At 40.7% G+C, this 15474-nt stretch overlaps 1 protein-coding gene across 3 annotated transcripts in view; it reads right to left on the minus strand.

The window, feature by feature from the left end:
* LOC129468540 (protein CC2D2B) overlaps nt 1-15474 on the minus strand; it is a 30498-nt gene that overhangs the window by 8585 nt on the left and 6439 nt on the right. Inside the window, exons 3-9 of one of the 3 annotated variants that reach the window (XM_055254239.2) lie at nt 13272-13454; nt 12907-13104; nt 11746-11835; nt 9316-9429; nt 6302-6436; nt 5515-5637; nt 430-488 (exon numbers count right to left, since the gene is read on the minus strand). In XM_055254239.2, the coding sequence (XP_055110214.1) occupies nt 430-488; nt 5515-5637; nt 6302-6436; nt 9316-9429; nt 11746-11835; nt 12907-13104; nt 13272-13454 (902 nt within the window). The remainder of the gene's footprint in view (nt 1-429; nt 489-5514; nt 5638-6301; nt 6437-9315; nt 9430-11745; nt 11836-12906; nt 13105-13271; nt 13455-15474) is intronic. The other 2 variants (XM_055254272.2, XM_055254327.2) reach the window with 2 other exon arrangements.

Here is a 15474-nt window from a genome sequence, read left to right on the forward strand (position 1 = left end):
GGTGGTTCATTGGAACTTTTTTTTTTTTTTTGCAAGGCCTCACTCTGTTGCCCAGGCTGAAATGCAGTGGTGTGTTGTATGATCATACTTCATTGCAGCCTCAAAATCCTGGGCTCAAGCGATCCTCCCCCTCTTAGTCACTGAGATTACAGGTATATGCCATCATGCCCAGCTATTTTTTTTTTTTTTTTTTTAGTAGAGATGAAGTCTCCCTGTGTTGCCCAGGCTGGTCTCAAACTCCTGGGCTCAAGTGATCCTCCCACCTTGGCTTCCCAGAGAACTGGGATTATAGGTGTGAGCCACTGGGCCAGCTGGAAATATTATAAACTCCTTTTTCGTGCTTCTGTTGCTGATCTAGCAGGTATTTTGAATGGGTGGGTCAGAAGACTGAAAGGTAACCCAACAAGAGATTAGGGGAAAACACGGTACCTATTCCTTAGATCTTCTACCATGCTTTTATCAGTTTCAAAATAAATTATTTCTTCAGGCTGAAATAGACAACCAAAAGTTAGAATAGATTCTAGAGACCATGTTGACATCACAGTCACTCCTGGAATGCCAGCTATAATGAGGAGGAAGACAAACCAGGCTTCTGTGGCAAAAACACTCAATTCCATAGGTAACATGCAGACCACAGCATTTTCTTTTATTTTCACACTGCTTCACGAGAATAGGGGATGGGGGATGGGTTTACAAAAGATATATTTTCCTGGGTAAAACAGACCTGGCGCCCCAATTCATTTTTCAAACAAGCATTTGACACTGTATGGATTCTACCAAATAATCTTTGGCAGCTGCACTGGTGTCTTCCACTGTGACCTTGGCGAAGTCTTCACCTCTCTGTTCTGAGTCTTTAAGAAGGGATAATAATAGTGCCCACTGCTCTAGGGTTTTGTGAAGATTTTAAAATAAAGTAATACATATAAAGCCTGGCACATATGGAATGCTCAACAAACATCAGATATTATTATTCTAACATGGTTGATCATCTTCCTTCTTTGATTATTTGTTTCTTTCAGCTGGAAGAAGCCAGTTCTTTGTGCTTGTGTGTGTGTATGCACACACACACACACACACACATGCACATGCACATACACAGAATCCATTTCAACCTCCCCTGTCTCCAAGCCTTTGCCTGGAACAGTGCTATTCCATGTTTCTTCCAGTTCCCTTCCTGGGCAGGATTTTCTGGGAGGAGAGGACTTCTCAAGTTCCTTGCCAACCCAACCCTCAACTCCTTGCAGGGCTCACATGGACAAGAGTGAGGGGCTGGGTTTAGATAGTTTTTACTTTGGGTATTCCTGAGCTGAGGAAGAGGCAGCTGTAGGGACAGGGACAGATGTTCCCCCCTCGTGAGTGGAATGAGGGTTGTGTAAAAAGGAGGCAACATTTGATAGGCCTCTAGGTTCCTAAGTGTGGCCTCCAGACTGGCAACCTCACATCCGGGAACTTGTTGGAAACACAAATTCTTGGCCCTCACCTGAGATCTACTGAATCAGGAACTCTAGGGGTGAGGCCCAGCAACCTGTGTTTTAACAAGCTCCCCTTCTGCTGGCTCTGATGCCTGCCATGGTGGAGGAGCACTGGATTAGAGATGGTCCCAGGCACAGGGAGGAGCCCCACAGTACAGCATGGTAGGAGACGGGAGATACCGAGGAAGGGAAGGATGACTTTGTGTCATCTTGCAGGAGCTGGCAGCTATCTCACACAGGACAGGTGGACAGAATTCCCTAATTACTGTCACCAACGGCTGTCTACTCCTCACTGGGCAATTCCTGTGGATTAGTTAGGCCACCTTCAGGCCTGAAAAATAGGCCTGGTTTATGCTGACTTGAGAAGTTTATGGTGTGTTTATCCTTTCCTTTTCTGGCAAAGGCCTCTTTCTTCCTGGGCACTCATGTCCTTCAAAACTTCAAGGGGATTTCCCTGTTAACACCACTTCTGAGTACCCACATTCTCCTCACGCACATTCAAATTTGTGTTCACAATTGTGTGTAATAGTGTTCACTCTAGATAGTGGTTTATTCTGGGATGTATGTGGCAAGGCAGAAGATGGAGGGCCATGAACCCACAGGAAAGAAGTAGAGATACAAGTTAAACACAACTATGAGTTTTATATTTATAGATTCAACTTGGCAGAAGGCTTTAGTTTCAGTCCTAAGTCAGTGTAGCTTTTACAAATACAATTTAGATCACAGCAGCCCTTGCCTTAGAGATGCTGGCTTCTGTCTGCCCTGAGGACAAAGGCCCAAACTCTCACCAGGACTGTCCACCCCAGCATTGGCCAGCCTCGCCTCTCAGCTCCTGGACAGATATCTCCTTGCCACTACAGGTCTTCCCATTCGCTGTTCCTGCTATCTGTCGGGACCATTCTCATTCCTGACTTTTATCTAGGCCAGCTCCTGCTCACCCTTCCTCACTCATGCTTCTCATCATTCTTTCCCGGAAGCCCCTACAACTCCCCTCCCTCAAGGCCTCCTGCTGTGCACTCCCCAAAGCACCATCATATCTTCTGTAACAGCACTCATTGCTCTGTACTGCACTTGCTTGCTCCCTTTTGTTTCTTCCTCTAGAATCCAAGTTCCAAGAACACTGAGATATGTCTTTTTCCTTGTAGTATCTACATCTAACGTAACACTGGCTCATAGTGGGAAATCAATAAATATCACCTGAATGAACAAGAGAATGATTATACATTAAACAAACAAGAGCCTCATCTCGAAATAGATTATTCTCCCCCTAGGAGGCAGCAATGCTTTGGTCACAGCTTTGGGATGGGCAAAGCAAGGTATGGGCTATAGAGGCTTTAAATGTGGCTTGCTCAAGAAAGAGAAGCACATTTCCCCTTCTTTAAAATGACTTTTCAAATAGGAAATATAAAAATACCTATATATGCTTGCATCTGCATGGAGAATGTTAGAAGGATGCATGAGAAACTACTGACAGTGACTTCTTCTTTGAGAGTGGGAAAGAGACGTTGAATGAGAAAGAAACCCATCACTTTTTTTTTTTTTTTTTTCGACAGAGTCTCACTCTGTTGCCCAGACTGGAGTGCAGTGGTGCAATTTCAGCTCACTGCAACCTCTGCCACCCTGGGCTCAAGTGATTCTCCTGCCTCAGCCTCCCGAGTAACTGGGATTACAGGTGTGCACCACCACATTCAGCTACTTTTTTTTATAATTTCAGTAGAGACGGGATTTCATCACGTTGGCCAGGCTGGTCTCGAACTCCAGACCTCAAGTGATCCACCTGCCTCAGCCTCCCAAAGTGCTGGGATTACAGGCATGAGCCACCTCACCCAGCCAGAAATCCATCATTTTATATACTTGGGCCCTCTTTGATTTCTTCCCCCACAGCCACCATGCATTCTTTTTGATAGTGTGAATTGCCTTGAATCTATACAGGCAAACATAGAGAATAATGTAATGAACATCCACCTAGCATACCTACCACCTAGCTATATCTGATCTTTGCATTCTTCCATATTAGTTTTAGACTTTTAAAAAATAAGTAAGATACTACAGACAGACTTGAAATACTCTGTATACTGCTCCTTGATCTCATTCCTTTTCTCTCCAAAAGTAACCTCTAATCTGAATTTGGTATTTATCATTCCCATGAATGCTCTTCTACATCACCACATATCTATGTATACATAAACGATATACAGCTTTCAAACTCCACATAAATGGTTTTGTACTGTATGTGTCATTTCATGTCTTTTTATTTTGCTCAGCATTATATTTTTTATATTCTTTCATATAGATATGCATGACTCTTGGCCAGTGATTCTCAACCTTGGCTGCACGTTGGCATCAACTGGGGAGCCTTCAAAGCTCCTGGCATGTGGGTTCCACCCTCAGAGATTCTGATGTAATGCACTGACAGTCAAATTGGGAACAACTGTAAATGGCTCAGTTCATTCACCTTTTACTGCTGTACAGAAGATTTCATTGTATAAGTACTTCACAACTCATGTACTGATTTCCAGTTGATGAACTGTTTCAAATTTTTGTTATTTCAAGCAATTCTCTAATGAACGTTGTTGTACTTGTCTCCCTCTGAATGTTCCTCTGGGGTATACACTGAGAAATTTGCATTGGCAGATCAAAGGTTGAGAATCTTCACCTTCACCAGGTATTATCAACATATTGTTTTCCAAAGCATTTACAGAAATGTATGCTCCCACCACTTCTCTGCCTCTTTGCCAACACTTAGTATGATCACACATTTTTTTTTTTTGCCAATTTTATGCATGTGAAATAATTTTATTGTTTTAGTTGTTTATTTATCTTAGAGAAAAGGTCTTGCAGTAGGCTCCTAGGCTGGAGTGCAGTGGTGCGATCATAGCTCACTGTAACCTCAACCTCCTGGGCTCAAACAGTCCTCTCACCTAAGTGTCCTGAGTAGCTGGGACTACACTTGCACATCATCACCATGCCCGGGTAATTATTTTGTTTTTATTTTTACAGACAGGGTCTTGCTATGCTGCCCAGGCTGGTCTCGAACTCCTGGCCTCAAGTGATCCTCATGGCTTGACTGCCCCAAGTGTTGGGATTACAGGCATAAGCCACCATGTCCAGCAATGGTTTTATTGTTTTAAATTATATTTCCTTGATTATGAGTGAGGTTTAGCATGTAAGTTACTACTTCTATGAATTGTCTTTTGCCTAATTTTTCTGTTGTTCTTTTGCTCTCTCTTATCCTTTCTCTCTCTCTCCCTCCCTCCCTCTGGGCTCCTGTCTCCTCATTTGTGGACTTGGCAATTGCCGACACCCTGCCACAGCTTGGCCCTCAATCCAGAAACAGCTGTTGACATGGTATTTCTAGTGCCTTCCCAAAGTAATACTGAGTACATCACAGATTCATTAGCCAAGCCATGTAGTGATTGAGTTACTTCTTGGTCTCCTGTCCCCTGAGCCCCAGACAGTGAGTCTACAGCTTTCCTTCCCATCTCCTTTCAAAAATAGGGAAGTAAAGTAGCCCCACCACAGTCCCTGTCTTTAAAAAGTGATGCTTGCTCTGGTTCTCTGGCTTTCATGAAGCATTTTCAGATCTTGCTGCCATCCCTGCTCCAGCCTACTCACTGCTAGTGTTTCTGTCCTGTTTCTATTCCATGAGACAACTGTCACGGTTGGGAGTCCAGAAAGCTTCTTGTTTGTCAATTTTTCTACTTGATCCTTACCATAGATATGGCGCAGGAGGGCTAGGTCAGAGTAAGAACTTACTACACATCTTGAACATTGTATGTTATGTTTTATGATGAAAAAAATTTAAATTCTATTTTAGCATCTAAATTTGCATTTGAGATGTCACTTTCTTCTCAATTTATTTTTTCTGCAAGTAGGGGAAAGAGCCCGAGCTAGATGGCAGAGAAAACTAGTTTTTTAATTAATATTGCCAAATATTTCAGTAACCAACCAACTATAAAACATAATAAGAGCTGTCACAATTAGTAAAGATTAGAAGCAATGGTAACTCTCATACAGACACCCCTGGGAAAATATGATTTACCTGTATGCTTTGTATTTTTGTTCCTTGAACGTTTTTTGGAAGCAACTGCTTCCAGAAACTTTCCTTTGAATAGTCAAAAAATACAGCCATTGGTGTATTATTTTGTTGAATATTAAACCAGACCTATGAAAATATTAACATAATATTAGTGTAGGTCCATAGGAACACAAGGCCCATTGTTGATAAGGAAGGAGCAAAATTTTACAGTCTTACTACTCAATGAAGTGGCAGAATCCCAGTGGGGTTCTGAGGCAGGAGATAAAGAGATTCTAGGGTTTCATGATCATTAGACTACCTCAATGGTTCTCATCCTTGAAGGCACTACACAATCACCTGGAGAAGCTTTAGGGATAAAAGATTGCGGCCGGGTGCGGTGGCTCACGCTTGTAATCCCAGCACTTTGGGAGGCCGAGGCGGGCGGATCACGAGGTCAGGAGATCGAGACCACGGTGAAACCCCGTCTCTACTAAAAATACAAAAAAAATTAGCCGGGCGTGGTGGCGGGCGCCTGTAGTCCCAGCTACTCGGAGAGGCTGAGGCAGGAGAATGGCGTGAACCTGGGAGGCGGAGCTTGCAGTGAGCCGAGATTGCGCCACTGCACTCCAGTCTGGGCGACAGAGCGAGACTCCGTCTCAAAAAAAAAAAAAAAAAAAAAAAAAAAGATTGCCCCGCCCCATGCCCTAGGGAATCTGATAGACTATATTTAAAGTTCCCCAGGTGATTCTAGTGTATAGGCAGGGTGACTCTTGAGGAGATAACTCAAGATTTTTTTTCCCCATATACTTACATTTCTATCATCAAACAAACAATCTACACTTTTTAAGGGACAAAACGGGTCAAACTGCTTATAACATTGGCCAGTTGATGGATTCCAAAGCAAATATTCATTAGTTTCTTGAGTTACTACATAAGCCACATGCCCCTGTATGAGAAAAAAGAAAGTAATTTTTGGTGGATTTGAATAATTTTTTTATATGGAAATTATACTGTGATGATTCTGATTTCTAAAGCCTTTTTTAGTGGAGTGTGGTGGCTTATGCCTGTAATCCTGGCTCTTTGGGAGGCTGAGGTGGGAGGATCACTTGAGCCTGGGAGTTTGAGACCAGCCTGGGCAGCATAAGGAAACCCTGTATCTACCACAAAAAAATTTTTTTTAATTTGCTGGGCACAGCGGCACACACACACCTGTAGTCCCAGCTACTTGGGAGGCTAAGGTGGGAGGATCGCTTGAGTCTGAGAAGTTGAGGCTGCAATGAGCTGTGATAATGCAACTGCCCTATAGCTTGGGTGACAAAGTAAGATCCTGTCTCAATAACAAACAAACAACAAAAATAAATAAAAGCCTTTTTGAGGGCTTTTACATTTTCTTTGAAATGAAAAAAACAAAAACAAAAACAAAAAACCAAAGCTCCAGAAATCCTCAGCCCAAGGTTAGCATGAGGATTCAGATGAAAGAACTTGTGAGCCAGTGCTGTCATGTATGGTCCTGCAGAGTGTGCCCTGATGGCAACACAGCTGTTGTTTTAACAAATCAGTGCATTACAAGGATTTCCCAACAGATAGTACTGCAGTGTTTTGAGGTAGGGCACTTTTGTCTAATTCATACAAGATGCTATATGGACTATCCCTGCTTTGGTTAGAATATATTTGGAGACTGAGGGTGAACACCAGGCAGAGATAGGAAATGGAAACTGGCTTAAGGCTCTGACAAAACCAAGTAAAGTTAAAAAGCCATTAAATTAAATTTGGGAACAAGATTTGCAATTAGAAGCTAAAGGGAAGTATGCAGAAAACCAGTCTGAGGAATAAAAAGTAGTTATTATGTTGTTATTATTTTACTCTGAAAGATAAGACCTTTTTTAGTGTAAGCCTATCCTAGCAAAGAATAAAAATTTTTAGGTAATAATAATAATGAGACTATTTAACATTTATTGAGTATTTATTTGCATCAGATACTATGCTAAGAATAACACTAACTTTGTCACTTTCATTCACTCCAAATTCTGGGAGGAAGGGTTGATTATTGTGCCCATCTTTCATATAAAGAATCAGAGGTTAAGAGACTTGTCAAAAGAGCCCATGAGTGGCATTACTCCTGTTTCATGAGGAGGTAACTGAGGCTCAGAGAAGTAAACAAGGCTGAGATCATACAGTTAGTGGCATTGCTGGGTTTTTTGTCTGTGTGTGTGACAGGGTCTCGCTCTGTTGCCCAGGTTAGAGTGCAGTGGTGCCATTATAGCTCACTGCAGCCTCGATCTCCCAGGCTCAAGCGATCTTCCCTCCTCAGTCTCCTAAGTATGTGGGACCACAGGTATGTGTCACTATGCCTGGCTTATTTATTTATTTATAGAGGTGGGAGCTCCCTGTGTTATCCAGGCTGATCTTGAACTCCTGAGCTCAAGCAATCCTCCCTCCTCAGCCTCCCAAAGTGCTGGGATTATAGGCATGAGCCACCATGCTCAGCAATTGCTGCATTTTAAACCTGTGTCTGACTGTCCCCCAAACCCATATTCTTTAAACTACGCTGTGCAGCCTGCTCTCCTCGACTTCACAGCCCTTGCTCTTGGTCTCTGTGCTCATCGTCTTTATAGTAAAGAGGAGGCTTTACCTTAACCACATGGCTGAGGTGAAACTGTGCAGGGCTACCTCCTGCAGCGTTGGTCCACAGGTACTAACGCAAATAGTTGCCAAAATATTGTTGACTGTTTACTGCCATCTAGTGGCACTTACAACTATGGCAGGAGATCATATAGAGGGAATGAACTTCTATTAATAGTTAACAAGCTTGGCAATGAAATAATAAATGATGCCAAGAGAATACAAGGAAATAAATCATCATGACAAAATCCATAAGGCAAGACTGTAAATACTGACACTTAGTAAGATACTCATGGTAGGGCTAGAAACAGTTCAGAAATAATAGCTTTCTGGTGGTACAAATGTAGAAGCATATAAATTAAGCTGTAAACATTTCAGATAGGGAAACATTCATTCCTGGCTCACTTCTTATAAGATTAAAACCCCAGCAATGGAGCATGAGGAGAAGTGTTTTTTTTTTTTTACAGATCTTAAAATACACTTATTAGAAACATATGATGGGCCGGGCACAGTGGCTCATGCCTGTAATCCCAGCACTTTGGGAGACCAAGGCAGATGGATTACCTGAGGTCAGGAGTCAAGACCAGCCTGGCCAACATGATGAAACCCCATCTCTACTAAAAATACAAAAAATTAGCCGGGCATAGTGGGCGCCTGTAATCCCAGCTACTCAGGAGGCTGAGGCAGAAAAATCACTTGAACCCGAGAGGCAGAGGTTGCAGTGAGGCAAGATCACGCCATTGCCTTCCAGCCTGGGCAGCAGGAGCGAAAGTCCATCTCAAAAAACAAAAATAAAAACAAAAACCATATGATGATCATGGTGGTAAGGATGGATAACAGCTGCCACAACTACACTATAACTATTACTACATTACCACCACCATCACCACCACCTTTATTGTGTCCAGGTGCTGCTCTCAGTCCCTTAATATGTACTAAGTCATTTAATATTCCCAGTAACCCTATGATGTAGCACTATTTTTAGTACTCTTTTACAAGGGAGAAAAGCAAAAGGAAATCACTCTTTAAATTGTAGAAATTTTGATGAACCAATATTATCCTCTTAACTAATCATTGCTTGCCCATGAAATTCCAAATTAGTTTGTGAAGAGATGGAAACCTGGGTTTGAAGTCTTCTAAACTTGCAGCTGAAATCTGATTTCCTTTTGCTTACATTATTTCAGTATGAACTCCAGCACTTACTTCTAACGCTGAGGTTCCCAAGAGGACCAGTGCCTTCTTTCCAAAATACAGAAAGAAATTACAGAGAAGGATGGCATGCTCCTCCTTGTTTCCAATAGCCAAACTGATGCAGCGCTAAGACAAAAGCAATAGGAATAAAAAAAAAAAAAAAAAAGAGCGGGAAAATTGAGTAATGCAAGCATCCAACTGATGCGGAGCACCTGTACTCACTCCAGTTCCAAACCCATTTATTTTTACCAAGTTGCTAAGTTGACAGCAGAGCAGACAGCTCCGGCTTTGCTAGGGCATTAGAGGAAGAGAACATTGACTTGGAGCATTGGGGCCACCTTTATTATAGAACACTTAATGTAGATATTGAATAGAGTGACCCGACAATTTATACCCAAAATGGGATGTTTTTGTTTAGGACAAATATTAAAGTGCCCTGGGCAAGCAGGGGCATATGGACTGGTATTTCGAGGAACCTTATCTGATAGGGAATCATATAGTGTTTGTAGGAAGTGATCCTTTGGGCTGTGGAGCTACATTCTGTCCTGTACCAATATAGTACTGTCAACTCAAAGAAAGGAAGAAATCTGAGTTGGATGTTAATCAGGAAAAGTGACTCTGAAACGTCTTCAACTCAAAGAGCTGAACAGCTGAGCAGGGTGTAACAGATCAAATAGAGAGTGCCCAGTAAAGCACAGCAATATAGCAGGGGAGAAAAAGTATAGCAGAAGTAGCCAACTGGTGGTCTATGACCTAGTTCTAGTCTACAGGTGTGTTTTGTTTGGCTCCCAGAATGTCAAAAAAAGAACATTTTCTTAGAAAATTCTAGATTTCTGGATTTTGTTGAAAAAAAAAAAAAAAAAACTCTAGCAAAGACTTGGGTCCAAATGTTCAGATGGCAACAATCTGTTGCTGACTAGTGGCTACATCATTTAAATAAGGCATGTGGCCAGGCGCGGTGGCTCATGCTTGTAATCCCAGCACTTTGGGAGGCTGAGGTGGGCAGATCATGAGGTCAGGAGATTGAGACCATCCTGGCCAACATGGTGAAACCCCATCTCTGCTAAAATACAAAAAAAAAAAAAAAAATTAGCTGGGCCTGGTGGTGTGTGCCTATAATTCCAGCTACTCAGGAGGCTGAGGCAGGAGAATTGCTTGAACCAGGGAGTTAGAGGTTGCAGTGAGTTGAGATCGTGCCACCGCACTCCAGCCTGGCGACAGAGCGAGACTCCATTTAAAAAAAAAAAAAAAAAAAAAGATGTGACATGCACTCTCCAGTTCAATACCCTTCCTGAGAAGGAGCTGTGGGGGCCAGGGAGGTGGGGGTAAGGGTTGGGGAGCTAGAGAGCTCATGGCAATGACTATTTACCGATCAGTATGGAAGCATTGCAATGTTTTAACAACTGATATGGCCCTATCAGTGTGCATTGGCTGAACCTGATGGTGAAGGATGGGGGTTAGGGAGGATAGTTAAGGAGGCCCTTCTGAAAGAACAGTGTGAACAGGTGAGCTAAGGGCAGAATAATAATAGTCTTCATTGTCAGGCCAAGGAGGTTCTGGATTTTATAAGAGGAGTAGGGAGAGGACGACAGTAGGGAACTAAGTTTTCCTGAGGTCCAGATGCTTTGCATGTTACTACATTTAGTCTTTTTAAAACTCCTGTATGACATAGATAAGGAAATTGAGGTCCAAATAAGTTAACTTATCTTAGGTCACACATCTATTAAGTCTTTGAACTAGGATTTGAACCAAGGTTGGTTGTTTTACTCCAAAGACTGTGTGTTAGGTGAGAGAAAATAATTCTTTTCTTGTGAAACTGAATCAGTCATACACTCATGGTTTATGACACAAACATGATTTAAGCTGAAATGGAAGAAATACTCTAAATACTCTACTTAGGGTTGCCAGACTTGAAAAGAACTTATAGGATGCCCAGTTAGATTTTAATTTCAGATAAACAACAAGTAATTTATTACTAAAAGTTTGTCCTGAATATTGCATGGGGCCTGTATTTTATTTGGCAATCAGAGTAAAGAGGACTTTAATCTAAGTGCTAAGGAAGAGCACTGTTCTACGAGCTCTTCACTCAGAGGGGGGTGATGGGGGAAAGCTTTCGGGAAGTGACAGCACTTGCACAAGACTTCAGAGTCTGACCAACTCCATAGTGACAAGTCATACTGCTCTCTGGAGAATGGCATAATATTATACTCCTGGAATTCCCATTGAGTCAAAATATTCATGAGCTACCACTTAGAATGTTGAAAAGATTTTTGGTATTCATGAATTATTTCCATAGATTGCTATGGAGCTGAAGGTGATGTATAAAATTATTAAATACTTTTAAATTTCACAAGGCAAAGTAATACATAAATACATAATATTTTTAAAAGGTTTCCTTAAAAGAAATACTATACATTTTAATTATAAAATGTAATTTATTACCTCTGATGTCATCCATATATCTGAACCATCATTTTCATCCGGTGTATTAGGCATAAAAGGAATCAAAGATACAAATCGAGCAATGAGGTCCTAGAATAACATTCACATTTATTGAGTGTGTACTGTATGTCCATCGCTTAGCACAATGCTTTACATGCACTGTCTCATTTAGCATATAATCTAAGCCTATAAAAGTAGACACTATTATTATTCTACTATTACAGAAGAGGAAATAAGCTTGGAGTAATAAAATAACTTGCCCTGGATTCCATGGCTAATGCAATATGTGAAGTCTCCGGGAAACTGAGCCCAAGTTGGACTGACTGCACAGGGTGCATGTAACCATTATATTTTATTTATATTTATTTATTTACTAATTATTTATTTAGTAATTTATTACTAAAATTTTAAATATTACAATAATATGTTTCCACATTAAACATGTACTTTAAAGTACAACTGTTAAAAAATTTTAAGATATTGAAGAATAGCAAAGGTTTTATTTGTTTTTTGGTTCAAAATCTATCACAATTATTTTTGTGAATATAACTTTATTATAAGCTGTTGCAGCAGGGAGATATTAGGGTAGTACAATGTGCTTTCTCAAACAATGTAAGTTATACTATGGATTTTTCCCCTATAGTGCTGGAGACAAAGACTCAGACTAATCTAGGAAGGGAGAAAGGGGTGCAAATAATGTGTTAACATAAAAAGTTCATGAACATTTTAACTGATATTCAATAGCTGCCATTTATGTGCTATTATGTTCCTCTACACTGGTGACTTCATGCAATTAATAAACAAGACTCACAATCCTTGACAAGCAAAGGAGCTCAGATTTATATGTATTTTTTAAAAGATAAAGATAGTCTTTGAAATAGATCTGAGAGCACTATTACCTCCTTGGATATTGGGTGTCAGGACACACAGGCAGGAAGAAACCCATGATGGAAAAGCAGTGTAGCAATAGGCAATCTAAATTAGAACTTTTGATTTTAGCTTAAAGAGTCCAGCTAAGGGAGCTTTATGACTCACAAACAGTACAAATATTTTGAGGACAGACGACTCACTAGATTGAACCCAAATACACAAAAGGTAAAAGTGATTCTTCACAGATTCCCTTTAATCAAAATGAAGATGTTAAAAATAATTATAACTTACAAATGTTGCATTAGAATTGTGAAGAAATATATCCAGAAGTTGCTGAGGTGGATTTAATGCCTTGATATATCTCGTGACTAAGAACTGTATCCCTTCATCATTAAAAACAGTAGTTATGATTCTTCGGTTGGGAAACATTGCCTTACAATTCTTTTTAAAAATCTGTGCTCTCTGCAAGACGTCTGTTTGACCTAAAAACTACAATAAAATTTAAAGTATTTCAACATTGTACTATATTGTTCTCACAGGAAAATGTCAAGAACCAATGTTTATTTTTGCCATCTTTGAAATTATTATCACTGGTTTTTAAAATAGTTTATACTTCTTTGATGGTATATATAAAAGAAATTCAATGTAAAACCTACCTTATCTAGTGTTGGATTACAGGTGACATATGATATTTGAGGTTCAATGGTAGCAAAAATATTTAAGAATGTACATTCTTTTAAATTCTTCTCATTGGAATCTTCTTTAGGAAATACATAAGTATTACTCCAAGTATACCCAAGCAAAACTGGTGGAATAGTTACTTGAAATGTTCCACTAATCTGAAAGAGTATATCAGTATAATGGATTATGAATGATGAAAATAAACATCAGTCAAATATTAAGGCCCAGCGGGGTCCACTCCATCACAGAAAGCTTGCTTGCTTGCGTGAATGGGTTTCTACTCATTTGTACTTGCCCAAGAATGAGCAGGTTCTCTGTGGTGATGTGTTCATAGGCACCCTTGACACCTTGGGTGCCTGCCTAATATGTACTATGTAGAGAGGGTAGGAGTAACAAAGGAATGAAACAAAGAAGCAAGTTACGATACCAGCCATAAAGCTCTTAGAAAATCTAATGCAGGCTCAGAGAGGAAGCTAAAAGATCATGTTACATTTTGTATTGGGTCTATAAAGAGAAAATGTGTAACAGCAAGAAAGACAACCCTGAGGTCCACAGTAGGGGAAATTGTATGTGTGTGTGTGTATGTGTGTGTATGTGTGCGTGCATGTGTGTAAGAGGTAAATAATAATAATAATAAATATTAGCTGGGAGTGGTGGTGCACACCTGTGGTCCCAGCTACTTAGGAGGTTGAGGTGGGAGGATCACTTGGGCTTGGGAGGCTGAGGCTGCAATAAGCTATGATTGTCTCACTGCATTCCAGCCTGGGCAACACAGTGAGATGCTGTCTCAAAAAAACACATGATAGCTAATAGTTACTGAGTGCTTACTAATGTGCAAGACCCTGTGCCAAGTGCTTGATATAGATCATATCATTCAATGGAGTAGACACTGCCCTTATCTCCATTTCACAAATAAGGAAACTGAGGATCGGAGAATTGAAGTATTTGTGCAAGATCACAAAAGTAATGAGTAGTGGAGCCAGGATTACAACCCAGATGTGTCCACCTTTGAAGTCCACACTCTTACCTACCACTGTATCCTGCAGTCTGGCCTGAGACTAAGCAGTGTCCACAGGGACTTAAAAACATAGGAAGCCCTGTAGCTGTACCTCCAACAATGTCTATTCCTATTGCCGGTCTTTGCAACATGTGCCGTCATGACTTCATGGGATTGCACATTGTGCAGGCACCTCTACTCGCCTACCTGATATTCGTTCTTTCCCACTTCCTTACCAATAGCTTTAGTTGGTAACATGACAGCCAGGTAGTAGGAACAGAAAGTTCATTAACACTTTAATTGGTATATGATGGCAGCCATTTATGTACTACTATGACACTGTACAGTGGTGACTTTGTGCAATCAATAAACAAGGCTCACAATCCTTGACAAGCAAAGGAGCTAGGATTTGTATATATTTTTTAAATGATTGTCTCTAAAATAAATCTGAGAGCACTGTTATCTCCTTGGAAATTTGGTGTCAGGACACATAGGCAGGAAGAAACCCATGATGGAAAAGCAGGGTAGCAAAAGGCAACCTAAATTAAGCCCTTATTTGCTTGACCAATTTGTCAAGCCCTTATTTTCTTGAGAAATTCATCTTTAAGGACTTAATTCAAAAGTTATCACCTATGTTAAGTTTTCTTTGATCTTTGATTCTCCTCCTTAGTCTCCTCTTATCTACCAAACTCTCTGAACCACTCCCCCAGCATTTCCACTTGCAAACCAGGAAGAGTAAAGCACTCCCTACTGTATGTTCCCATGTACTTATCTCATACCTCTATTAAAGCACTACAGCATTATCACATTGTACTGAAATGTTAGTTTTATTCCATAGACAGTGAACTCATTGAGGTAGAAAATTCATTTCTGACTTTTCACATTTCCAGTGTCTGGCATGGCGTCAGAGATGTCAAGTGCCTTGCCTACCATCACTCAGTGAAGAAGTAACAGTGGAGTCTGGGCTGGGGCTTTTCTACCTTGCTAGTCATGTAGGCATTTTCCTGCTACATAATAACCCAACAGCAGAGCCCTCTGAGGCTCTCATAGAGACTAGGTGCAGATCATAGGTCTTACCATTGTCAATACACAGTGTCAACAAGCTGAAACTCCTGGTACCCATGATTACAAAACAACACCATTATTCAGAATGTTTCATGAATCTGATCTTATAGAACTCT

Source organism: Symphalangus syndactylus, chromosome 2 (genome assembly GCF_028878055.3).
Source record: "Symphalangus syndactylus isolate Jambi chromosome 2, NHGRI_mSymSyn1-v2.1_pri, whole genome shotgun sequence".
Taxonomy (NCBI): Eukaryota; Metazoa; Chordata; class Mammalia; order Primates; family Hylobatidae; genus Symphalangus; species Symphalangus syndactylus.